We start from the raw sequence: 27,500 nt of genomic DNA on the forward strand, positions 1-27,500 counted from the left end.
AACTCAAAACTTACACTATATTTAAAGCAGTATGTGGACACCCCTTCAAATTAGTGGATTCGGCTGTTATTGTGAAGTGGAAACATCTAGGAGCAACAACGGCTCAGCCGCGAAGTGGTAGGCCACACAAACTCACAGAACGGGACCGCCGAGTGCTGAAGCGCGTAAAAATCATCTGTCCTCGGTTGCAACACTCACTACTGAGTTCCAAACTGCCTCTGGAAGCAACGTCAGCACAAGAACTGTTTGTCGGGAGCTTCATGAAATGGGTTTCCATGGCAGAGCAGCCGCACACAAGCCTAAGATCACCATGTGCAATGCCAAGCGTCAGGTGGAGTGGTGTAAAGCTCGCCTCCATTGCACTCTGGAGCAGTGGAAACACATTCTCTGGAGTGATGAATCACGCTTCACCATCTGGCAGTACGACGGACTAATCTGAGTTTGGTGGATGCCAGGAGAATGCTACCTCCCAAAATGCATAGTGACAACTGTAAAGTTTGGTGGAGGAGGAATAATGGTTTGGGGCTGTTCTTCATGTTTCAAGCTAGCCCCCTTAGTACCAGTAAAGGGAAATCTACAGCATACAATGACATTCTAGACCATTCTGTGCTTCCAACTTTGTGGCAAAAGTTTGGGGAAGGCCCTTCCCTGTTTCAGTATGACAATGCTCCTGTGCACAAAGCGAGGTCCATCCAGATATCGTTTGTCGATATCTGTATGATAAAATTAGATTATTAGATTAGACCTGGCTCGCAGTTGGCGTTACAATTCGTCCCAAAGGTATTCGATGGGGTTGAGGTCAGGGCTCTGTGAAGAACTTGACTGGCCTGCACAGAGCCCTGACCTCAACCCCATCGAACACCTTTGGGATGAATTGTAACGCCGACTGCGAGCCCTAATCGCCCAACATCAGTCCCTGACCTCACTAATGCTCTTATGGCTGAATGGAAGCAAGTGGAAAGCCTTCCCAGAAGAGTGGAGGCTGTTATAGCAGCAAAGGAGGGGACCAGCTCCATATTAATGCCCAGGATTTTAGAATGAGATATTGGATGAGCAGGTGTCCCCATACTGTTTGTCATGTAGTGTACGTCCTCTGTCCTGCTACAGTTAGTGCTGAAGCCCCGATGAAGACAAATACCTTCTGTTATCCTATGACCTATTCTCAACTCACACAACACACACTCACACACACACACACAACACAAACACACACTCACACAACACACACACACCACACACTCACACAACACACACTCACACAACACAACACACACAACACAACACACACTCACACAACACACACTCACACAACACACACTCAAACAACACACACTCAACACACACAACACACACACAAAACACACACACACCACACACTCACACAACACACAACACACACCCACACAACACACACCCACACAACACACACCCACAGAACACACACTCACACAACACACACAACACACACCCACACAACACACACTCACACAACACACACCCACACAACACACACTCACACAACACACACAACACACACCCACACAACACACACTCACACAAAACACACAACACACACTCACACACAGGTGGTGCCACAGGTGAGATTCAGGTGCTTTATAAAGCTAATTGAGCGTTAATCCTTCTGTGTGTACGTTCTGGGTCTCCCTTAAGAGGAGGCCGGAGTTGTTTTTCCAGCGTCTCAGAATTCTCCTGGGAATACTGCTCCACTCCGGCCAGAACACGGAACGCCGACCCAAACCTGCTGATTATGTCTCATAATGGATGTGTTCCAACTGGCTTCCTCTTCCCTGTATAGTGCACTCGTTTAGACCAGGGCCCATAGGGGAGATGGGTTCTGTTTGGAACACAGGACAGGTCTTTTTTCCATCAATGATTTGTTCATAACGTTGGCTCTGCTTCCGTCCCCGGTCTCCTGACACCTGATAAAGCCACTCTGTACCTTGAACACACACACACACACACACACACACACACACACACACACACACACACACACACACACACACACACACACACACACACACACACACACATCAGCCATATAAACACCTCCCACTGAGCTCCATTGAAAGCCTCCGAGGCAGTAATTACCAGAGTAATTGATGGTGGGTTCCGGGGAATGGCGCTGTGTGTGTGTGTGTGCATGTGGTTGCGTGTGTGTGCATGTGGGTGAGTGTGCACGCATGTGGGTGTGTGTGTGTGTGCATGTGGTTGTGTGTGCACGCATGTGGGTGTGTGAGTGTGTGCATGTGGTTGTGTGTGTGTGTGTGTGTGTGTGTGTGTGTGTGTAAGGGAGGAGTAGGGGGGGCTCGCACATCTGTCAGTGTTCAGTTACCCTGTGGCGGACAGACAAACAGACCTGTACTGTCTCACACTGGCCACTCCTCCTTCTCATTTAAGGGATATATGGTTACTCTGACAAACTGTCCCTTAGGCCCCTTCAGACAGGCCAGACAGGGACTCCAGACAGGCCAGACAGGGACTCCAGACAGGGACTCCAGACAGGGACTCCAGACAGGGACTCCAGACAGGGACTTCAGACAGGGACCCCAGACAGGGACTCCAGACAGGGACTCCAGACAGGGACTCCAGACAGGGACTCCAGACAGGGACTCCAGACAGGGACTCCAGACAGGGACTCCAGACAGGGACTCCAGACAGGGACTCCAGACAGGGACTCCAGACAGGGACTCCAGACAGGGACTCCAGACAGGGACTCCAGACAGGGACCCCAGACAGGGACTCCAGACAGGGACTCCAGACAGGGACCCCAGACAGGGACCCCAGACAGGGACTCCAGACAGGGACTCCAGACAGGGACTACAGACAGGGACTCCAGACAGGGACTCCAGACAGGGACTACAGACAGGGACTCCAGACAGGGACTCCAGACAGGGACTCCAGACAGGGACCCCAGACAGGGACTCCAGACAGGGACTCCAGACAGGGACTCCAGACAGGGACTCCAGACAGGGACTCCAGACAGGGACCCCAGACAGGGACTCCAGACAGGGACTCCAGACAGGGACTCCAGACAGGGACTCCAGACAGGGACCCCAGACAGGGACTCCAGACAGGGACTCCAGACAGGGACTCCAGACAGGGACCCCAGACAGGGACTCCAGACAGGGACTCCAGACAGGGACTCCAGACAGGGACTCCAGACAGGGACTCCAGACAGGGACTCCAGACAGGGACTCCAGACAGGGACTCCAGACAGGGACTCCAGACAGGGACTCCAACATGTACTTTCCTTCCATTTTCATCTCTTCTCCACTACTCTCTGCTTTTCTCTGCTCTACTATTTTATTGCTTCTATCTCTCATCCCTCATCTCTCCATCCCTCACCTCTCCATCCCTCACCTCTCCATCCTTCTCCTCTCCATCTCTCACCTCTCCATCCCTCACCTCTCCATCCCTCTCCTCTCCATCCCTCACCTCTCCATCCCTCTCCTCTCCATCCCTCACCTCTCCATCCCTCATCTCTCCATCCCTCTCCTCTCCATCCCTCACCTCTCCATCCTTTCTCTTTCTTTTCTTCTTCATTCTCTTTCTTCTTCTATCTCTTTCTTTCTATCCTTTACTTTCTTCATCTCTCACTCTTTCTATCTCTTTCTTTCTTCTTCTACCTCTTTTCTTTCTATCTCGTTCTTCTTCTATCTCTTTACTTCTTCTATCTCTTTCTTCCATCTTTACTTTTCTATCTCTTTCTTCTCTTTCTTTCTTTCTCTTTCTATCTCTTTCTTCTTCTATCTCTTTTCTCTTCATCTCTTTCTTCTTCTATCTCACTTTCTTCTATCTCTTTCTTCATCTCTTTCTTCTTTCTTTCTCCACTCTTCTCTTCACTTTCTCTATCTCTTTCTCTATCTCTTTCTTCTATCTCTTTCTTCTCTATCTCTTTACCCTCTATCTCTTTCTTCTTTCTATCTCTTTCTCCTTCCTCTCTTTCTATCTCTTTCTCTTCTATCTCTTTCCTCTTCTATCCTTCTTCTATCTCCTACCTTCTCTTCTCTCTTTCTATCTCTTTCTTCTTTTATCTCTTTCTTCTATCTCTTCTCTCTTCTTCGATCCTTCTTTCACTCTTCTTCTTCTATCCTTCTCTTCTATCCTCTTTCTCTTTCTTCTTTCTATCTCTTTACCTTCTTCTATCTCTTCTCTTTCTTCTTTACTTTTCTACTCTTTACCTTTCTTTCTTCTATCTCTTCTTCTTCTATCTCTTTCTTCTTTCTATCTCTTTCTTCCTTCTATCTCTTTTCTTCTTCTATCTCTTTCTTCTTTCTATCTCTTTCTTCTTCTATCTCTTTACTCTTCTCTATCTCTTTCTCACTCTTTCTTCTTCTATCTCTTATCTTCTATCTCTTTACCTTCTCTATCTCTTTCTTCTTCTATCTCTTTACTTCTTCTATCTCTTTCTCTATCTCTTTCTTTCATCTCTTTCTCTTTCTCATCTTTCTTCTATCTCTTTCTCTTCTTCTATCTCTTTCTTCTATCTCTTTTCTTCTTCTATCTCTTTCCTCTTCTATCTTCTTTCTATCTCTTTCTCTTCTTCTATCTCTTTCTTCTTTCTATCTCTTTCTTTTCTTCTATCTCTTTCTCTTCTATCTCTTTCTTCTCTATCTTTCTTCTTTCTATCTTTCTTTCTATCTCTTCTTTCTCCTTCTTCTATCTCTTTCTCTTTCTATCTCTCTTCTTCTTCTATCTCTTTCTCTTCTCTATCTCTTTCTTCTTCTATCTCTTTCTTCTTCATCCTTTCTTCTTCCATCTCTTCTATCTTCCTTCTCTTTCTTCTCTTCTCTTCTATCTCTTTTCTTCTTCTATCTCTTACTTTTCTATCCTTCTCTCTTCATCCTCTTTCTATCTTCTCTTTCTATCTTTCTCTTCTATCTCTTTCTTCTCTATCTCTTTCTTCTATCTTCTCTTCTTCTATCTCTTTCTTCATCTCTTTTCTATCTCTTTACTTTCTCTATCTTTCTCTTTCTCTTCTATCTTCTTCTCTTCTTCTCTATCCTTTCTTTCATCTTCTCTTCTATCTCTTTCTTCTATCTCTTTCTCTTCTTCTATCTCTTTCTTCTTCTATCTCTTTCTCTTCTTCTTATCTTCTATCTCTTTCTTCCATCCTTTCCTTTCTATCTCTTTCCCTTCTTCTATCTCTTTCTTCTTTCTATCTCTTTCTCTTCTATCTCTTTCTTTCTTTCTTCTATCTCTTTCTTTCTTCTATCTCTTTCTTCTTCTATCTCTTTCTTCTTCTATCTCTTTCTTCTATCTCTTTTCTTTCTATCTCTTTCTTCTTCTATCTCTTTACTCTTCATCTCTTTATCTTTCTATCTCTTTACCTTTCATCTCTTTACTTCCTCTTTTCTTCTATCTCTTTCTTTTCTTCTCTTATCCTTTCTTCTTTCTATCTCTTTCTTCTATCCTTTCTTCTTCTATCTCTTCTTTATCTCTTTTCTTCCTTTCTTCTCTTCTTTCTATCTCTTTCTTTTCTATCCTTTTCTTTCTATCTCTTTATTCTTCTATCTCTTTACTTTCTTCTATCTCTTTACCTTTCTATCTCTTTCTTTCTTCTCTATCTTCTTCTTCTTCTATCTCTTTCTTTCTTCATCCTTCATTCTTTCTATCTCTTTACGTTCTATCTCTTTCTTCCATCTCTTTCTTTCTTCTTTCTTCTCTTTCTTTCCATCTCTTCTTTCTCTTCTATCTCTTTCTCTTTCTCTATCTCTTTCTTTCTATCTCTTTCTCTCTTTCTTTATCTCTTTCTTCTCTTTCTTCTATCTCTTTCTCTTCTATCTCTCTCTTTCTTCTATCTCTTTATCTTTCTATCCTTCTTTTCTCCTCTTCTTCTCTTCTATCTTCCATCTCTCTCTCTTCTATCTCTTTCTTCTTTCTATCCTTTCTTCTTCTATCTCTTTCATTCTTCTTCTTCCCTCTCTTCTTTCTCTTCTATCTCTTTCTCTTTCTTTCTTCTCTCTCTTTCTTTTCTATCTCTTTCTTCTTCTCTCTTTCTCTTCTTCATCTCTTTACCTTTCTTCTATCTCTTTCTTCCTATCTCTCTCTTCTATCTCTTTCTCTTTCTCTCTCTTTCTTCTATCTTCTTTTCTTTCTTCTATCTCTTTCTTTCTATCTCTTTCTTCTTCTATCTCTTTCCCATCCTTCTATCTTTCTATCTCTTCTTCTTCTATCTCTTTCTTCTTTCTATCTCTTTATCTCTTCTATCTTTCTTCTTCTATCTCTTTACTTTCTTCTATCTCTTTCTTCTTCTATCCTTTTTTCTATCTCTTTCTTCTCTATCTTTCTTTTATCTCTTCTCTATCTCTTCTTTCTTCTTTCTATCTCTTTCCTCTTCTATCTCTTTTCTCTTCTATCTCTTTCTTCTCTTCTATCTCTTTCTCTTCTTTCTTCTTTCTTCTTCTATCTCTTTCTTTCTCTTTCTTCTTCTTTATCTCTTTCTTCTTCTATCTTCTCTTTCTTTCTATCTCTTTCTCTTTCTTCTCTATCTCTTTTTTCTATCTCTTCTCCTTTCTTCTATCTCTTTCTTTCTTCTATCTCTTTCTCTTTCTTTCTTCTTCTATCTCTTTCTCTTTCCCTTTCTCTCTTCCATCTCTTTCTTTTCACTCTTTCTCTTCTTCTATCTCTTTCTTCTTCTATCTCTTTCTTTCTTTCTTCCTTCTTCTATCTCTTTCTTTCTTTCTATCTCTCTCTCTTCTATCTCTTTCTTCTTCTCTCTCTTCTCTTTCTTCTATCTCTTTCTTCTTCTATCTCTTTCTTCTCTATCTCTTTCTTCCATCCTTTCTCTTTCTATCTCTTCTCTTCTATCTCTTCTTCTCTTCTATCCTTTCTTCTTCTATCTCTTCTTTCTTCTTCTTTCTTCTCTTCTCTTCTTCTATCTCTTCTATCTTTCTTCTTCTATCTCTTTCTTTCTCCTTCTCTCCATCTCTTTTCTTCTTCTATCTCTTCTTTCTATCTCTTCTCCATCTTCTTCTATCTCTCTCTATCTCTTCTTCTTCTATCTCTTCTCTTCTATCTCTTTTCTTCCTTCTATCTCTTTCTTCTTCTATCTCTTTCTTCTTCTATCTCTTTACTTTCTTCTCTTTCTTCTTTCTCTTCTTCTATCTCTTTCCTATCTCTTTCTTCTATCTCTTTCTTCTCCTCTTTCGATCTCTTTCTTCTTTCTTCTTTCTTCTTCTTTCTATCTTCTTCTTCATCCTTTCTTCACCTCTTTCTTCTTCTATCTCTTTTCTTTCTATCTCTTTCTTCTATCTCTTCTTTCTATCTCTTTCTTCTTATCTTTCTTTCTTTCTATCTCTTTCTCTTCTATCTCTTTCCTCTCTTCTATCTCTTTCTTCTTCTCTATCTTCTTTTCTTTCTTTCTTCCTTCTTTTCTATCTCTTTCTCTCATCTCTTTCTTCTATCTCTTTCTTCTTCCATCTCTTCTCTTTCTATCTCTTTCTTTCTTCTATCTCTTTCTTTCTTCTCCATCTCTCTCTTCTTTCTATCTCTTTTCTTCTATCTCTTTACTTTCTCTATCTTCTCTTTCTATCTTCTTCTCTTCTATCTCTTTCTTCCTCCTTTCTTCATCTTTCACCTCTTTCTTCTATCTCTTTCTCTTCTTCATCCTCTTTCTCCTTCCTTCATCTCTTTCTTCTTTCTTCTATCTCTTTTCTTCTATCTCTTTCTCTATCTCTTTCTTCTTCATCTCTTTCTTCTTTCTATCTCTCTCATCTTCTTCTATCTCTTTCTCTTCTATCTCTTTCTTCTCTATCTCTTTCTTTCTCTTTCTTCTATCTCTTCTCTCTTTCTTTCTATCTCTTTTCTTCTATCTCTTTCTTTCTATCTCTTCTTCTTCTTCTTTCTATCTCTTCTCTTTCTTCTATCTCTTTCTCTTCTATCTCTTTCTCTTCTATCTCTTCTTCTTTCTCTTCTCTATCTTCTTTCTTTCTCTCTTCTCTTCCTCTCTTTCTCTATCTCTTTCTCTTCTTCCATCTCTTTCCTCTTCTATCTCTCTCTCTCTTCTATCTCTTCTTCTTCTATCTCTTTCCCCTCTCTATCCTTTCTCTCTATCTCTTCTCTTCTATCTCTTCTTCTATCTCTCTCTTCTATCTCTTTCTTCTATCTCTTTCTCTCTATCCCTTCTTCCTCTCTTCTTATCTTTTTTCTTCTATCTCTTTCTCTTCTTCTTTCTATCTCTTCTTCTTCTATCTCTTTCTTCCTTCTTTCTCTTCTATCTCTTCTTCTCTCTTTCTCTCTTCTTTCTATCTCTTTTCTCTTCTATCTCTTTCTTCTATCTCTTTCTTCTATCTCTTCTCTTCTCTATCTCTTTCTTCTTCTATCTCTTTCTTCTTCTATCTCTTTCTTTTTATCTCTTTTCTTCTATCTCTTTCTTCTATCTCTTCTTCTATCTTCTCTCTATCTCTTCTTCTTCTATCTCTTTCTCTTCTATCTCTTTCTTTCTATCTCTTTCTTCTATCTCTTTCTCTCTTCATCTTTCTTCTTCTCTTTATCTTCTTCTATCTCTTCATCTCTCTTCTACTCTTTCCCATCTCTTTCTTCATCTCTTCCTTCTTCTATCTCTTTCTCTTCCTCTCTTCTTCTATCTCTTCTCTTCTCTCTCATCTCTTCCTCATCTCTTTCTCTCTATTCTTTCTTCTATCCTTTCTTCTCTATCTCTTTACTTTCTTCTATCTCTTTCTCTTCTATCTTCTTCCTTCTCTTCTTCTTCTCTTTCTCTTTCTTCTTTATCTCTTTCTTCTCTCTTTCTTTCTTCTATCTCTTTCTTCTTCTATCTCTTTCTTCTATCTCTTTCTTTCTTCTTTTCTTCTATCTCTTTCTTCTCCATCTCTTCTTCTTTTCATCTCTTTCTTCCTTCTATCTCTTCTTTCTTCTTTTCTTTCTTCTATCTCTTTCTCTTCTATCTCTTTCTTCTTCTTCTATCTCTTTCTTTTCTATCTCTTTTCTTTTTATCCTTTCTTCTTCTTCTATCTCTTTCTCTTCTCTATCTCTTTTCTCTTCTCTTTCTTCTATCTCTTTCTTCTTCTATCTCTTTGCCTTTTTCTATCTCTTCTCTTCTTTACCTCTCTTCTATCTCTTTCTCCTTTTCTTCTATCTCTTTCTTCTTTCTTTCTTTTCTTCTTTCTATCTCTTTCTCTTCTATCTCTTTCTTCTTCTATCTCTTTCCTTTTCTATCTCTTTCCTCTATCTCTTTCTTTTCTATCTCTTTTCTCTATCTCTTTCTCTTCTATCTCTTTCCTTCATCTTTCCTTTCTTCTCTACCTTTCTCTCTCTATCCTTCCTCTCTATCCCTTTCTCTTCCTTTCTTCTCCTCTATCTCTCTCTCTTCTTCTCTTCTCTCATCTCTTCCTTTCTTTCCTCTTCTATCTCTCTTCTTCTATCCCTTCCTCTCTTCTTCTATCTCTCTCTCCTTCTATCCTCTCCTTCTCCTCTCCATCCCTCTCTCTCCATCTTTCTCCTCTCCATCCCTCTCTCCATCTCTCCCTCTCCATCCCTCTCTTTCCCTATCTCTCTCCTCTATCCCTCCCTCTCCATCCCTCTTTTCCATCTCTTTCCTCTCCTCTCCCTCTCCCTCCATCTCTCTCCTCTTTCTCCTCTCATCCTCTCTCTTCTTCTATCTCTCTCCTCATCCTTCCCTTCTTCATCTCTTTCTCTCCATCTCTTTCCTCTCTCTATCCCTTTCCTCTCTATCCTTCTTCTCATCCCTCTCTCTCTCTTCCTCTTCCCTTCATCTCTCTCCTTCTTTCCCTCCTCATCTCTTCTCTATCTCTCCCTTCTCTTCTATCCTCTCCTCTCTCATCCCTCTCCTCCCATCCCTCTCCTCTTCTATCCCTCTCTCTCATCCCTCTTCTCTCCATCTCTCTCCTCTCTTCCCCCTCTTTCCTTCTCTCTTCTCATCCTCTCTTCCATCTCTCTCTCTTCTATCCCTCATCTCTCTATCCCTCACCTTCCATCCTCTCCTTCTCTATCCTTTCTTCTCTATCCTTCTCCTCCATCCCTCTCTCTCTCTTTCATCCCTACTCTCTCCATCCCTCCTCTCCATCCCTCTTTCTATCTCTCTCTCTCCATCCCTTCCCTCTCTATCTCTCTCTCTTCTATCTCTCCTCTCCTCTATCCCTCTCTTTCCATCTCTCTTCTTCTATCCCTCATCTCTCCATCCCTCTCTCTCCCTCCATCTCTCCTTCCTCATCTCTCCTTCTTCTATCCTCTCTCCTCCATCCCTCCTTTCCATCTCTTCTCCTCTCCATCCCTCATCTCTCCATCCCTCCTCTCTTCCATCCCTCTCCTCTCCATCCCTCTCTTCTCTCTCTCTTCATCCCTTCTATCCCTCATCTCTTCTATCCCTCCTTCTCCATCTCTCCCTCTTCTCTCCTCCTCTCTCCATCCCTCTCCTCTCTCTCTCCCTCTCCTCTCCCATCTCTCTCCATCCCTTCTCCCATCCCTCTCCTCTCCATCCCTCTCCTCTCCATCTCTCCCCTCTCCATCCCCCTCTCCATCCTCTCTTCTTCTATCTCTCCCCTCTCTCATCCCTCTCTCTCCTTCCCTCTTCTTTCTCTCTCTCTCTCCATCCCTCTCCTCTCCATCCCTCTCCTCTCCATCCCTCTCTCTCCATCCCTCACCTCTCCATCCTCTTTCTCTCCTCTCTATCTCTCCTCCTTTCCATCCCTCCCTCTCTATCCTCTCTCTCTTTCCATCCCTCCTCCTCTCCATCCCTCCTTCTTCATCTCTTCCTCTCTCTCTATCCTCTTTCTCTCCTCTACCTCTCTCTCCATCCCTCTTCTCTATCCCTCTCCTCTCCATCCCTCTCTTTCTATCTCTCTCCTCTCCATCCCTCTCTTTCCATCCCTCACCTCTCCATCTCTCTCCTTCATCCTCATCTCTCCTTCCATCTCTCTCCATCCCTCTCCTCTCCATCCCTCCTCTCTATCCCTCTCCTCTCCATCCCTCTCTTCTCTCATCCCTCATCTCTCCATCCCTCACCTCTCCATCCCTCTCTTCTATCCCTCTCTCTCCTCTCCATCCCTCTCCTCTCATCCCTCTCCTCTCCATCCCTCTCCTCTCCATCCCTCTCCTCTCCATCCCTCTCCTCTCCATCTCTCTCTCCATCCCTCTCCTCTCCATCCCTCTCCTCTCCATCCCTCACCTCTCCATCCCTCATCTCTCCATCCCTCTCCTCTCCATCCCTCTCCTCTCCATCCCTCTCTCCTTCTATCTCTCCATCCCTCACCTCTCTCTTCTATCCCTCTCCTCTCCATCCCTCTCCTCTCCATCCCTCACCTCTCCATCCCTCTCCTCTCCATCCCTCTCCTCTCCATCCCTCTCCTCTCCATCCCTCACCTCTCCATCCCTCTCCTCTCCATCCCTCACCTCTCCATCCCTCACCTCTCCATCCCTCTCCTCTCCATCCCTCTCCTCTCCTCTCCTCTATCCCTCACCTTTCCATCCCCTCCCTCACCTCTCCATCCCTCTCCTTTCCATCTCTCTCCTCTCCATCCCTCTCCTCTCCATCCCTCCTCTCCATCCCTCTCCTCTCCATCCTCATCTCTCCATCTCTCTCCCTCTTCTCCATCCCTCATCTCTCCATCCTCACCTCTCCATCCCTCACCTCTCCATCCCTCTCCATCCCTCTCCTCATCTCTCCATCCTTCATCCCTCTCCCTCACCTCTCCATCTCTCTCCTCTCCATCTCTCTCTCCATCCCTCTCCTCTCCATCCCTCACCTCTCCATCCCTCTCCTCTCCATCTCTCTCTCTCATCTCTCCATCCCTCTCTCCATCCCTCTCTCCCTCATCTCTCTCTCTCCTTCTCTCCATCCCTCTCCTCTCCATCCCTCTCCTCTCCATCCCTCTCCTCTCCATCCCTCACCTCTCCATCTCTCTCCTCTCCATCCCTCCTTCTCCATCCCTCATCTCTTCTCCATCCCTCTTCTATCCCTCTCCTCTCCATCCCTCTCCTCTCCATCTCTCCTCTCTCCATCCCTCTCTTCTCCATCCCTTCCTCTCTTCTATCTCCCTCCTCTCCATCCTCTCTTCTATCCCTTTCTCCTCTCCATCCTCACCTCTCCATCCCTCCTTCTCTATCCCTCATCTCTCCATCCTTCATCTCTCCATCCCTCATCTCTCCTCCATCTCTCTCTCTCCATCCCTCTCCTCTCCATCCCTCTCCTCTCCATCCCTCACCTCTCCATCCCTCACCTCTCCATCCCTCACTCTCCATCCTCTCCTCTCCATCCCTCACCTCTCCATCCCTCTCCTCTCCATCCCTCACCTCTCCATCCCTCACCTCTCCTTCTCTCTCCTCTCCATCCCTCATCTCTCCATCCCTCACCTCTCCATCCCTCTCCTCTCCATCCCTCTCCTCTCCATCCCTCTCCTCTCCATCCCTCTCCTCTCCATCCCTCACCTCTCCATCCCTCTCTCTCCACCTCTCCATCCCTCATCCCTCTATCCCTCCTCCTCTCCATCCCTCACCCTCTCCATCTCTCATCCCCACCTCTCCATCCCTCTCCTCCATCTCTCCATCCTCTCTCCATCCCTCACCTCTCCATCCCTCTCCTCTCCATCCCTCTTCTCTCCATCCCTCTCCTCTCCATCCCTCACCTCTCCATCCCTCTCCTCTTCCATCCCTCATCTCTCCATCCCTCTCCTCTCCTTCTCCTTCTCATCTCTCTCTCTCCATCCCTCTCTCCCCATCCCTTCCTCTCCATCCCTCCTCTCCATCCCTCTCCTCTCCATCCTCTCCATCCCTCTCCTCTCCATCCCTCTCCTCTCCATCCCTCCCTCTCTCATCCCTCTCCTCTCCATCCCTCTCCTCTCCATCCCTCTCCTCTCCATCCCTCTCCTCTCCATCCCTCACCTCTCCATCCCTCTCCTCTCCATCCCTCACCTCTCCATCCCTCTCCTCTCCATCCCTCATCTATCCATCCCTCATCTCTCCATCCCTCACCTCTCCATCCCTCACCTCTCCATCCCTCATCTCTCCATCCCTCATCTCTCCATCCCTCATCTCTCCATCTCGCTCCTCTCCATCCCTCTCCTCTCCATCCCTCTCCTCTCCATCCCTCATCTCTCCATCCCTCATCTCTCCATCCCTCATCTCTCCATCTTGCTCCTCTCCATCCCTCACCTCTCCATCCCTCTCCTCTCCATCCCTCACCTCTCCATCCCTCTCCTCTCCTTCTTTCTCCTCTCCATCCCTCATCTCTGCATCCCTTACCTCTCCATCCCTCTCCTCTCCATCCCTCACCTCTCCATCCCTCTCCTCTCCATCCCTCACCTCTCCATCCCTCATCTCTCCATCCCTCATCTCTCCATCCCTCACCTCTCCATCCCTCACCCTCTCCTCTCCATCCCTCACCCTCACCTCTCCATCCCTCTCCTTTCCATCTCTCTCCTCTCCATCCCTCTCCTCTCCATCCCTCTCCTCTCCATCCCTCACCTCTCCATCCCTCTCCTCTCCATCCCTCATCTCTCCATCACTCACCTCTCCATCCCTCACCTCTCCATCCCTCTCCACTCCATCCCTCATCTCTCCATCCCTCATATCTCCATCCCTCACCTCTCCATCCCTCTCCTCTCCATCCCTCATCTCTCCATCCCTCACCTCTCCATCTCGCTCCTCTCCATCCCTCACCTCTCCATCCCTCATCTCTCCATCCCTCATCTCTCCATCCCTCACCTCTCCATCCCTCACCCTCTCCTCTCCATCCCTCACCTTTCCATCCCTCACCCTCACCTCTCCATCCCTCTCCTTTCCATCTCTCTCCTCTCCATCCCTCTCCTCTCCATCCCTCACCTCTCCATCCCTCACCTCTCCATCCCTCATCTCTCATCCCTCATCTCTCCATCCCTTATCTCTCCATCCCTCACCTCTCCATCCCTCATCTCTCCATCCCTCACCTCTCCATCCCTCACCTCTCCATCCCTCTCCTCTCCATCCCTCATCTCTCCATCCCTCACCTCTCCATCCCTCACCTCTCCATCTCTCTCCTCTCCATCCCTCATCTCTCCATCCCTCACCTCTCCATCCCTCTCCTCTCCATCCCTCACCTCTCCATCCCTCACCTCTCCATCCCTCTCCTCTCCATCCCTCTCCTCTCCATCCCTCACCTCTCCATCCCTCTCCTCTCCATCCCTCACCTCTCCATCCCTCACCTCTCCATCCCTCTCCTCTCCATCCCTCATCTCTCCATCCCTCATCTCTCCATCCCTCACCTCTCCATCCCTCACCTCTCCATCCCTCATCTCTCCATCCCTCATCTCTCCATCTCGCTCCTCTCCATCCCTCTCCTCTCCATCCTCTCCTTTCCATCCCTCATCTCTCCATCCCTCATCTCTCCATCTCTCTCCTCTCCATCCCTCACCTCTCCATCCCTCTCCTCTCCATCCCTCACCTCTCCATCCCTCACCTCTCCATCCCTCATCTCTCCATCCCTCACCTCTCCATCCCTCTCCTCTCCTTCTTTCTCCTCTCCATCCCTCACCTCTCCATCCCTCTACTCTCCATCCCTCATCTCTCCATCCCTCACCTCTCCATCCCTCATCTCTCCATCCCTCACCTCACCTCTCCATCCCTCATCTCTCCATCCCTCTCCTCTCTATCCCTCTCCTCTCCTTCTCTTCTCAAGATGCTTTACTTTTGTATTACATTTCTCCTCTCTCCTTCTCTCCTCCTCCTGCTCTCATTTCCTCTCTCCTCTTCTCTCTCCTTCTCTCCTCTCCTCCTCCTGCTCTCATTTCCTCTCCTTCTCTCCTCTCCTCCTCCTGCTCTCATTTCCTCTCTCCCTTTCTCTCCTTCCTCTCCTCCTCCTGCTCTCATTTCCTCTCTCCCTTTCTCTCCTTCCTCTCCTCCTCCTGCTCTCCTCCTCCTCTCCTCCTCCTCTTCTCCTCTTCAGACCAGTAGCCTGTGGGCCCTTCGAGACTAGTAGGGGATGAAATTGCACTTGATCCTGCTAAACGAAACTCTATTCACCAAGCTCTGCAAACCCTGATTTGCACTTAAACCCCGTCTCGTTAAAATGTATCTGTTTATTAAACCAATTAAACCAATTTAAATGGTGGGGAGAAGAAAAAATGACATGTACTGTTCTCATACCTTGCTTTGAATTGGCTCACACACTCATGCACACACACACACTCATGCACACACTAGATTTAGTAACCTACACAGCAATTAGCAATGGCTTGTGCTATGTTTGTGTACGAGTGTGTATAATTATGCTTCTGACGCACGCTGTGGTTGCGTGAAAAATGAATAATTAATACGCTAGCATTCCGAGAGGGAGAAATCGGGCAAATATCATTTCAGAATATGAGAGGAAAAAAATACAATGTGAAATCAGGACAGTTGGGTGTGTATATCTGGAACGCTATGCCTCATAATATGTCCTGTATTAAAGACTTAGGTTTTATCTGGTATTTCTGTTAATGCTACTGGTCCACCATGATTATAAAATACCAGCATCAATGATCGCCTTAACTCTCCCTAAACAAAGTCATGCATAAAGTGTCTTTCTAATACATTACGCATAAGGTTTTTCATGTTCCAAAATGGCACCCTATTCCCTATGGGCCCTGGTCAAGAAGTAGTGCACTATATAGGGAATAAGGGGCCTTTTGGGACACAGCTATAGATTACTCATAAACAAGTTAAAATGGTCCGTTTGGTATTGATCTGACTAGAGTGTCTATAAACGGGATTATTAGATTATATTTAATCCGATCAACAACAAAATCCTAAATGAAGGATTTGGGATTGAGGATGGACCGGGGCGTTGGTTGGACCACTTGAGACCAGGTGGCTGATGTGGGGGGGATTAGGGGCAGGGGTAAACAGACCCCTTAAAATCCACTAAATGCTATTCCATTGACTGACTGAATGAGAAATATGTAGACACACACACGCCAACCTCTGAGCAACATGTTGACATAATGTGCAATGGGGGCTTACTGCGTGTGTGTGTGTGTGTGTGTGTGTGTGTGTGTGTGTGTGTGTGTGTGTGTGTGTGTGTGTGTGTGTGTGTGTGTGTGTGTGTGTGTGTGTGTGTGTGTGTGTGTGTGTGTGTGTTTGTCTGTATGTGCGTGTCTGTCTGTCTGTGTGTGCGTGTGTCTGTGTCTGTGCGCGTCTGTCTGTCTGTCTGTCTGTCTGTCTGGTGCATGTGCGTCTGCGTGTGCGTGTGTGTTTGTGTGTGTGTGTTGGGTTAACTGTGAGGTATATGTCCCGTTTGGCCTCTGTCTGCCAAATAGCAGCCGGTAATACTTTGATGGTGTAAAATATGTGTAATCTACTGCTCTGTGTGATGCAGTCACAGCTCCTTGTTGAAATTGGGATGAAGGGAGAGTTTAAAAAACAGAGACTTTTAGAAAAGGATTCTATGGCTGCTTAGTTCTATCATGAAATATGTCAACAAGGATCGTAGCTCTACTGTAGGGCGTAGAGCGGGGCGAAACCGTAGTGTTTCACAGCTGGTCCCAATTCACTTCCTAACCCTTTGTCCACCTCAGAGTTTCCCAAACTCAGCCCTGGGGACCACAAGGGGGCGCGCATTTCAGTTGTTTTGCCCCTCGCGCTACACAGCTGATTCAAATGATCAACTCATCATCAAGCTTTAATGGGCTGAATCAGCTGTGTAGCGCTAGGGCAACAAGCTTTAATGGACTGAATCAGCTGTGTAGTGCTAGGGCAACAAGCTTTCATGGACTGAATCAGCTGTGTAGCGCTAGGGCAACAAGCTTTAATGGACTGAATCAGCTGTGTAGTGCTAGGGAAAAAAGCTTTCATGGACTGAATCAGCTGTGTAGCGCTAGGGCAACAAGCTTTAATGGACTGAATCAGCTGTGTAGTGCTAGGGCAAAAAGCTTTCATGGACTGAATCAGCTGTGTAGTGCTAGGGCAACAAGCTTTAATGGACTGAATCAGCTGTGTAGTGCTAGGGCAACAAGCTTTAATGGACTGAATCAGCTGTGTAGTGCAAGGGCAACAAGCTTTAATGGACTGAATCAGCTGTGTGGTGCTAGGGCAACAAGCTTTAATGGACTGAATCAGCTGTGTAGTGCTAGGGCAACAAGCTTTAATGGACTGAATCAGCTGTGTAGTGCTAGGGCAACAAGCTTTAATGGACTGAATCAGCTGTGTAGCGCTAGGGCAACAAGCTTTAATGGACTGAATCAGCTGTGTAGTGCTAGGGAAAAAAGCTTTCATGGACTGAATCAGCTGTGTAGCGCTAGGGCAACAAGCTTTAATGGACTGAATCAGCTGTGTAGTGCTAGGGCAAAAAGCTTTCATGGACTGAATCAGCTGTGTAGTGCTAGGGAAAAAAGCTTTAATGGACTGAATCAGCTGTGTAGTGCTAGGGAAAAAAGCTTTAATGGACTGAATCAGCTGTGTAGTGCTAGGACAAAAAGCTTTAATGGACTGAATCAGCTGTGTAGTGCTAGGACAAAAAGCTTTAATGGACTGAATCAGCTGTGTAGTGCTAGGGCAAAAAGCTTTCATGGACTGAATCAGCTGTGTAGTGCTAGGGAAAAAAGCTTTAATGGACTGAATCAGCTGTGTAGTGCTAGGGAAAAAAGCTTTAATGGACTGAATCAGCTGTGTAGTGCTAGGACAAAAAGCTTTAATGGACTGAATCAGCTGTGTAGTGCTAGGACAAAAAGCTTTCATGGACTGAATCAGCTGTGTAGTGCTAGGGAAAAAAACTTTAATGGACTGAATCAGCTGTGTAGTGCTAGGGAAAAAAGCTTTAATGGACTGAATCAGCTGTGTAGTGCTAGGGAAAAAAGCTTTAATGGACTGAATCAGCTGTGTAGTGCTAGGGCAACAAGCTTTCATGGACTGAATCAGCTGTGTAGTGCTAGGGCAACAAGCTTTCATGGACTGAATCAGCTGTGTAGTGCTAGGACAAAAAGCTTTAATGGACTGAATCAGCTGTGTAGTGCTAGGACAAAAAGCTTTCATGGACTGAATCAGCTGTGTAGTGCTAGGGCAACAAGCTTTAATGGACTGAATCAGCTGTGTAGTGCTAGGGAAAAAAGCTTTAATGGACTGAATCAGCTGTGTAGTGCTAGGACAAAAAGCTTTAATGGACTGAATCAGCTGTGTAGTGCGAGGGAAAAAAGCTTTAATGGACTGAATCAGCTGTGTAGTGCGAGGGAAAAAAGCTTTCATGGACTGAATCAGCTGTGTAGTGCTAGGGAAAAAAGCTTTAATGGACTGAATCAGCTGTGTAGTGCTAGGGCAACAAGCTTTAATGGACTGAATCAGCTGTGTAGTGCTAGGGCAAAAAGCTTTCATGGACTGAATCAGCTGTGTAGTGCTAGGGAAAAAAGCTTTAATGGACTGAATCAGCTGTGTAGTGCTAGGGAAAAAAAGCTTTAATGGACTGAATCAGCTGTGTAGTGCTAGGGCAAAAAGCTTTAATGGACTGAATCAGCTGTGTAGTGCTAGGACAAAAAGCTTTCATGGACTGAATCAGCTGTGTAGTGCTAGGGAAAAAAGCTTTAATGGACTGAATCAGCTGTGTAGTGCTAGGGAAAAAAAGCTTTAATGGACTGAATCAGCTGTGTAGTGCTAGGGCAACAAGCTTTCATGGACAGCATCAGCTGTGTAGTACTAGGGCAAAAAGCTTTAATGGACTGAATCAGCTGTGTAGTGCTAGGGAAAAAAGCTTTAATGGACTGAATCAGCTGTGTAGTACTAGGGCAACAAGCTTTAATGGACTGAATCAGCTGTGTAGTGCTAGGGAAAAAAGCTTTAATGGACTGAATCAGCTGTGTAGTGCTAGAACAAAAAGCTTTCATGGACTGAATCAGCTGTGTAGTGCTAGGGAAAAAAGCTTTAATGGACTGAATCAGCTGTGTAGTGCTAGGGAAAAAAGCTTTAATGGACTGAATCAGCTGTGTAGTGCTAGGGCAACAAGCTTTCATGGACAGAATCAGCTGTGTAGTGCTAGGGCAAAAAGCTTTAATGGACTGAATCAGCTGTGTAGTGCTAGGACAAAAAGCTTTCATGGACTGAATCAGCTGTGTAGTGCTAGGGCAACAAGCTTTAATGGACTGAATCAGCTGTGTAGTACTAGGGAAAAAAGCTTTAATGGACTGAATCAGCTGTGTAGTACTAGGACAAAAAGCTTTAATGGACTGAATCAGCTGTGTAGTGCGAGGGAAAAAAGCTTTAATGGACTGAATCAGCTGTGTAGTGCTAGGGCAACAAGCTTTAATGGACTGAATCAGCTGTGTAGTGCTAGGGAAAAAAGCTTTCATGGACTGAATCAGCTGTGTAGTGCTAGGGAAAAAAGCTTTAATGGACTGAATCAGCTGTGTAGTGCTAGGGCAACAAGCTTTCATGGACAGCATCAGCTGTGTAGTGCTAGGGAAAAAAGCTTTAATGGACTGAATCAGCTGTGTAGTGCTAGGGAAAAAAGCTTTAATGGACTGAATCAGCTGTGTAGTGCTAGGGAAAAAAGCTTTAATGGACTGAATCAGCTGTGTAGTGCTAGGACAAAAAGCTTTAATGGACTGAATCAGCTGTGTAGTGCTAGGGCAAAAAGCTAAACATGGACCCCTTGGGGGAGTTTGGGAAACGCTGTCCTAACTATTCAATGTTTGGGAGGGAGGGAGGGCGGGTGAGAGGAAAGAAGGGAGGGAGGGAAGGAAGGAAGGAAGGAAGGAAGGAAGGAAGGAAGGAAGGAAGGAAGGAAGGAAGGAAGGAAGGAAGGAAGGAAGGAAGGAAGGAAGGGAGGGAGGGAGGGAGGGAGGGAGGGAGGTGGATACTCCACTACTACACTGCTTATACCTATCTAAACAGTTCAGATCACACGCACCACACCGTCTAAGACCTTGACCTTTACCCTTTGTGTGTGATGTCATCCCCAGCGGTGCTCAGTGATAGGCTGCTGCTGCTGTCGTTCCTGGAGAAGAGCCAGGTGTGTGTAGTCTATCTGAACAGGAAGAACCAGGGATCACCTGACACCAGCCACCGACTGGAGAAACTCTCCCCATCAGAACTCAAGGCACAGTACACACACACACTATATATACACACACTGCACACACACACATACACTATATATACAAAGGTATGTGGACACCCCTTCAAATTTGTGGATTTTACTATTTCAGCCACACCCGTTGCTGACAGGTGTATGAAATCGTGCACACAGCCATACAACCTCCATAGACAAACATTAGCAGTAGAATGGCCTTACTGAAGAGCTCAGTGACTTTCAACGTGGCACCGTCATAGGATACCACCTTTCCAACAAATAATTTTGTCAAATTTCTGCCCTGCTAGAGCTGCCCCAGTCAACTGTAAGTGCTGTTATTGTGAAGTGGAAACGTCTAGGAGCAACAACGGCTCAGCTGCGAAGTGGTAGGCCACACAAGCTCACAGAACGAGACCAGCGAGTGCTGAAGCGCATAGCATGTAAAAATGTTCTGAATTTTTTTTAAACTACCGAATTCCAAACTGCCTCTGGAAGCAACGTAAACACAAGAACTGTTTGTTGGGAGATTCGTAAATTGTGTTTCCATGGCTGAACAGCTGCACACAGAGGAAATGTGATCTCTGAAGTGATTAATCACGCTTCACCATCTGGAAATCTGAGTTTGGAGGATGCCAGGAGAACGCTACCTGCCCCAATGTACAGGCTGGTGGAGGAGGAATAATGGTCTGGGGCTGTTTTTGGGTTGGTTCAGGCTAGGCCCCTTAGTTCCAGTGAAGGGAAATCTTAACGCTACAGCATACAATGACATTCTAGACGATTCTGTGCTTCCAACTTTGTGGCAACAGTTTGGGGAAGGCCCTTTCCTGTTTCAGCATGACAATGCCCCTGTGCACAAAGCGAGGTCCATACACAAATGGTTTGTCGAGATCGGTGTCAAGACCTCTATACCAGCAGTATGGTGAGACCTCTATACCAGCCGTATGGTGAGACCTCTATACCAGCAGTATGGTGAGACCTCTATACCAGCAGTATGGTGAGAACTCTATACCAGCCGTATGGTGAGACCTCTATACCAGCCGTATGGTGAGACCTCTATACCAGTCGTATGGTGAGACCTCTATACCAGCCGTATGGTGAGACCTCTATACCAGCCGTATGGTGAGACCTCTATACCAGTCGTATGGTGAGACCTCTATACCAGTCGTATGGTGAGACCTCTATACCAGTCGTATGGTGAGACCTTTATACCAGTCGTATGGTGAGACCTCTATACTAGTCGTATGGTGAGACCTCTATACCAGTCGTATGGTGAGACCTCTATACCAGTCGTATGGTGAGACCTTTATACCAGTCGTATGGTGAGACCTCTATACCAGTCGTATGGTGAGACCTCTATACCAGTCGTATGGTGAGACCTCTATACCAGCCGTATGGTGAGACCTCTATACCAGCAGTATGGTGAGACCTCTATACCAGTCGTATGGTGAGACCTCTATACCAGTCGTATGGTGAGACCTCTATACCAGCAGTATGGTGAGACCTCTATACCAGCAGTATGGTGAGATCTCTATACCAGCCGTATGGTGAGACCTCTATACCAGCAGTATGGTGAGACCACTATACCAGCAGTATGGTGAGACCTCTATACCAGCCGTATGGTGAGACCTCTATACCAGTCGTATGGTGAGACCTCTATACCAGTCGTATGGTGAGACCTCTATACCAGCAGTATGGTGAGACCTCTATACCAGTCGTATGGTGAGACCTCTATACCAGCCGTATGGTGAGACCTCTATACCAGTCGTATGGTGAGACCTCTATACCAGCCGTATGGTGAGACCTCTATACCAGCCGTATGGTGAGACCTCTATACCAGCCGTATGGTGAGACCTCTATACCAGCTAAAGTTTAAAGTCGTTGGTCCGTCTACCCCTACATTTCTAATGTAGTGCTGTTTAAAGTCGTTGGTCCGTCTACCCCTACATTATTAATGAGGTGCTGTTTAAAGTCGTTGGTCCGTCTACCCCTACATTATTAATGTGGTGCTGTTTAAAGTCGTTGGTCCGTCTACCCCTACATTATTAATGTGGTGCTGTTTAAAGTCGTTGATCCGTCTACCCCTACATTATTAATGTAGTGCTGTTTAAAGTCGTTGGTCCGTCTACCCCTACATTATTAATGTGGTGCTGTTTAAAGTCGTTGGTCCGTCTACCCCTACATTATTAATGTGGTGCTGTTTAAAGTCGTTGGTCCGTCTTCCCCTACATTATTAATGAGGTGCTGTTTAAAGTCGTTGGTCTGTCTACCCCTACATTATTAATGAGGTGCTGTTTAAAGTCGTTGGTCCGTCTACCCCTACATTATTAATGTGGTGCTGTTTAAAGTCGTTGGTCCGTCTACCCCTACATTATTAATGTGGTGCTGTTTAAAGTCGTTGATCCGTCTACCCCTACATTATTAATGTGGTGCTGTTTAAAGTCGTTGGTCCGTCTACCCCTACATTATTAATGTGGTGCTGTTTAAAGTCGTTGATCCGTCTACCCCTACATTATTAATGTGGTGCTGTTTAAAGTCGTTGGTCCGTCTACCCCTACATTATTAATGTGGTGCTGTTTAAAGTCGTTGGTCCGTCTACCCCTACATTATTAATGTGGTGCTGTTTAAAGTCGTTGGTCCGTCTACCCCTACATTATTAATGAGGTGCTGTTTAAAGTCGTTGGTCCGTCTACCCCTACATTATTAATGTTGTGCTGTTTAAAGTCATTGGTCCGTCTACCCCTACATTATTAATGAGGTGCTGTTTAAAGTCGTTGGTCCGTCTACCCCTACATTATTAATGAGGTGCTGTTTAAAGTCGTTGGTCCGTCTACCCCTACATTATTAAATGGTGCTGTTTAAAGTCGTTGGTCCGTCTACCCCTACATTATTAATGTGGTGCTGTTTAAAGTCGTTGGTCCGTCTACCCCTACATTATTAATGTGGTGCTGTTTAAAGTCGTTGGTCCGTCTACCCCTACATTATTAATGTGGTGCTGTTTAAAGTCGTTGGTCCGTCTACCCCTACATTATTAATGTGGTGCTGTTTAAAGTCGTTGGTCCGTCTACCCCTACATTATTAATGTGGTGCTGTTTAAAGTCGTTGGTCCGTCTACCCCTACATTATTAATGTGGTGCTGTTTAAAGTCGTTGGTCCGTCTACCCCTACATTATTAATGTGGTGCTGTTTAAAGTCGTTGGTCCGTCTACCCCTACATTATTAATGAGGTGCTGTTTAAAGTCGTTGGTCCGTCTACCCCTACATTATTAATGAGGTGCTGTTTAAAGTCGTTGGTCCGTCTACCCCTACATTATTAATGTGGTGCTGTTTAAAGTCGTTGGTCCGTCTACCCCTACATTATTAATGTGGTGCTGTTTAAAGTCGTTGGTCCGTCTACCCCTACATTATTAATGTGGTGCTGTTTAAAGTCGTTGGTCCGTCTACCCCTACATTATTAATGTGGTGCTGTTTAAAGTCGTTGATCCGTCTACCCCTACATTATTAATGTAGTGCTGTTTAAAGTCGTTGGTCCGTCTACCCCTACATTATTAATGTGGTGCTGTTTAAAGTCGTTGGTCCGTCTACCCCTACATTATTAATGTGGTGCTGTTTAAAGTCGTTGGTCCGTCTACCCCTACATTATTAATGTGGTGCTGTTTAAAGTCGTTGGTCCGTCTACCCCTACATTATTAATGTGGTGCTGTTTAAAGTCGTTGGTCCGTCTACCCCTACATTATTAATGTGGTGCTGTTTAAAGTCGTTGGTCCGTCTACCCCTACATTATTATTGAGGTGCTGTTTAAAGTCGTTGGTCTGTCTACCCCTACATTATTAATGAGGTGCTGTATAAACTCGTTGGTCCGTCTACCCCTACATTATTAATGTGGTGCTGTTTAAAGTCGTTGGTCCGTCTACCCCTACATTATTAATGTGGTGCTGTTTAAAGTCGTTGGTCCCTCTACCCTTACATTATTAATGTGGTGCTGTTTAAAGTCGTTGGTCCGTCTACCCCTACATTATTAATGTAGTGCTGTTTAAAGTCGTTGGTCCGTCTACCCCTACATTATTAATGTGGTGCTGTTTAAAGTCGTTGGTCCGTCTACCCCTACATTATTAATGAGGTGCTGTTTAAAGTCGTTGGTCCGTCTACCCCTACATTATTAATGTGGTGCTGTTTAAAGTCGTTGGTCCGTCTACCCCTACATTATTAATGTAGTGCTGTTTAAAGTCGTTGGTCCGTCTACCCCTACATTATTAATGTGGTGCTGTTTAAAGTCGTTGGTCCGTCTACACCTACATTATTAATGTAGTGCTGTTTAAAGTCGTTGGTCCGTCTACCCCTACATTATTAATGTGGGTGGGGGGTGGTTTGGATTGTTATTTTGGAAATGAGCATATTTTTGGGACGTGCCGCCACGCTCTGCGGCCCACAATGCTGTAATGAGCTCTCTGGGTGCTTGGGGGATCACACGTCTCACTCCCCCACACCGGTCCCTTAACACGCCCACACCGAGCCCCAATGAGACAGACAGGTGACATTGCAGGTATGGTAGTGTGGTCCATGTCTTTATGTTCCTCAGATCATTGTCTGACCCATTTCAAATAGTCTTTCATTGAGCTTTATCTGTTGCCCGGAACACACAATTGAGGTACAAACAAAGTCAGCAGCTCTATTCATACATGCATACGCACACTAGACTATTCACTACACTAGTGACAGTCACAGCACAGGTATAGGCATGGGAATATAGGGATGGAGGAGAGAGAGCGAGAGAAGAGGGGTATAGAGAGAGAGGGAGGGAGGGAGGGAGGGAGGGAGGGAGGGAGGGAGGAGGGAGGGAGAAGATGGGAAAATAGGGATGGAGGAGGCAGGGAGGGAGTGAGGGAGGGAGGAGAGAGAAGATGGGGATAGAGGGATGGAGGAGGGAGAGAAGAGGGGATAGAGGGATGGAGGAGAGCGAGAGAGGAGGGGAATGGAGGAGAGAGGAGAGGGGATATAGGGATTAAGGAGAGAGAGAAGAGGGGGATGTAGGAATGGAGGAGAGAGAGAAGAGGGGGATATAGGAATGGAGGAGAGAGAGGAGAGGGGATGTAGGGAGGAAAGATCATCAGAAGAGAAGAGGACTGGTGTACGTGAAGAATGAAAAAAATAAACGAATAAATTGATACATAAATAAATGAAGGAATACAACAATAAACTCACATGGATTAACAGACAATCAACCAAGTACTAATGGATGTATCAACAACACGTATCTTTTAACCCCCTTCCCTCTGTCCTCCATTTTGTCTCTCTGTCTCCTTCCTCCACCCTTTTTCTTTCCTCCTTGCTTTCCCATCTTTTTTTCTTTTTGGCGTTTGCTGGTCAGCAATAATCAAAACCACTTTCTGGGGGATTAGCTAGCAGCCTCTTTTTCTAGTTTAGCCCAGTGGACCAGGGCTGGGCTGTACCATCCAGTGGACCAGGGCTGGGCTGTACCATCCAGTGGACCAGGGCTGGGCTGTACCATCCAGGGGACCAGGGCTGGGCTGTACCATCCAGTGGACCAGGGCTGGGCTGTACCATCCAGTGGACCAGGGCTGGGCTGTACCATCCAGGGGACCAGGGCTGGGCTGTACCATCCAGTGGACCAGGGCTGGGCTGTACCATCCAGGGGACCAGGGCTGGGCTGTACCATCCAGTGGACCAGGGCTGGGCTGTACCATCCAGTGGACCAGGGCTGGGCTGTACCATCCAGTGGACCAGGGCTGGGCTGTACCATCCAGTGGACCAGGGCTGGGCTGTACCATCCAGTGGACCAGGGCTGGGCTGTACCATCCAGGGGACCAGGGCTGGGCTGCACCATCCAGTGGACCAGGGCTGGGCTGTACCATCCAGTGGACCAGGGCTGGGCTGTACCATCCAGGGGACCAGGGCTGGGCTGTACCATCCAGTGGACCAGGGCTGGGCTGTACCATCCAGGGGGGCTAGTGGGTAGGGGAGGGAGGGGGATCCCCTTATCAGGCCCCTGCTTCTGGAGCCAGACGTACGGCAGGAGCGATTGCTTTCAGAGCCCCCCTGTCCCACCCCGCATAGCCCTCCCGTGCCCCAACAAAAGCCTGCTAGTAATGTGATAATGGCAGCGTTAGCAGTTAGCTTAGCGCCGCCGCGTAGCGCTAAGGACTGGAGCGCGTGCGGGAGGGGGGGTGTGCATGACCAAGAAGTCTCATCCAAATAAATGGATGATCTTTGTTGTGACTGAAATCATACTTGGCTTCGAATGTTTAAAAAAACGGGGGGTTGATACGTCAGGGGTAAGAAAGGGTCTTTGATGATGTGACTTGTGTTGTCTGTATTCTACAACATTTGGGAGGGAGAGAGAGGGAGGGAGAGGGAATGAGAGAGGGAGGGAGAGGGAATGAGAGGGAACGAGAGAGGGGAAAAGTGCAGGAGGGAGAGAGACAAGGATGGAAGTAGAATGAAAGAGGGATAAAGAGAGGGAGGGAGAGTGAATGAGATAGAGAGAAAAAGACAGGGATAGAGGGAGAACAAGACAGTGATAGAGAGAGAACAGGGCTGGGATAGAGAGAGAAAAAGACAGGGATAGAGAGAGAACAGGGCTGGGATAGAGAGAGAACAAGACAGGGATAGAGAGAGAACAGGGCTGGGATAGAGAGAGAAAAAGACAGGGATAGAGAGAGAACAAGACAGGGATAGAGAGAGAACAAGACAGGGATAGAGAGAGAACAAGACAGGGATAGAGAGAGAAAAAGACAGGGATAGAGAGAGAACAGGGCTGGGATAGAGAGAGAAAAAGACAGTGATAGAGAGAGAAAAAGACAGTGATAGAGAGAAAAAGACAGGGATAGAGAGAGAAAAAGACAGGGATAGAGAGAGAACAGGGCTGGGATAGAGAGAGAAAAAGACAGGGATAGAGAGAGAACAAGACAGGGATAGAGAGAGAAAAAGACAGGGATAGAGAGAGAACAGGGCTGGGATAGAGAGAGAAAAAGACAGTGATAGAGAGAGAAAAAGACAGTGATAGAGAGAAAAAGACAGGGATAGAGAGAGAAAAAGACAGGGATAGAGAGAGAACAAGACAGGGATAGAGAGAGAAAAAGACAGGGATAGAGAGAGAAAAAGACAGGGATAGAGAGAGAAAAAGACAGTGATAGAGAGAGAAAAAGACAGGGATAGAGAGAGAAAAAGACAGGGATAGAGAGAGAACAAGACAGGGATAGAGAGAGAAAAAGACAGGGATAGAGAGAGAACAAGACAGGGATAGAGAGAGAACAAGACAGGGATAGTGTGTGTAATAACAGTGTGTGTAGTAACAGTGTGTGTAATAACAGTGTGTGTAATAACAGTGTGTGTAATAACAGTGTGTGTAGTAACAGTGTGTGTAATAACAGTGTGTGTAGTAACAGTGTGTGTAGTAACAGTGTGTGTAATAACAGTGTGTGTAATAACAGTGTGTGTAATAACAGTGTGTGTAATAACAGTGTGTGTAGTAACA

At 45.7% G+C, this 27,500-nt stretch overlaps 1 protein-coding gene across 10 annotated transcripts in view; it reads left to right on the forward strand.

Moving 5' to 3' along the window:
- wdpcp (WD repeat containing planar cell polarity effector) overlaps positions 1 to 27,500 on the forward strand; it is a 236,262-nt gene that overhangs the window by 125,166 nt on the left and 83,596 nt on the right. For all 10 annotated transcript variants that reach the window (XM_045701792.1, XM_045701791.1, XM_045701790.1 and 7 more), the window contains one exon: positions 19,899 to 20,035. In XM_045701792.1, the coding sequence (XP_045557748.1) occupies positions 19,899 to 20,035 (137 nt within the window). The remainder of the gene's footprint in view (positions 1 to 19,898; positions 20,036 to 27,500) is intronic.

The sequence above is a fragment of the Salmo salar genome, chromosome ssa18 (genome assembly GCF_905237065.1).
Source record: "Salmo salar chromosome ssa18, Ssal_v3.1, whole genome shotgun sequence".
Classification (NCBI taxonomy): domain Eukaryota; kingdom Metazoa; phylum Chordata; class Actinopteri; order Salmoniformes; family Salmonidae; genus Salmo; species Salmo salar.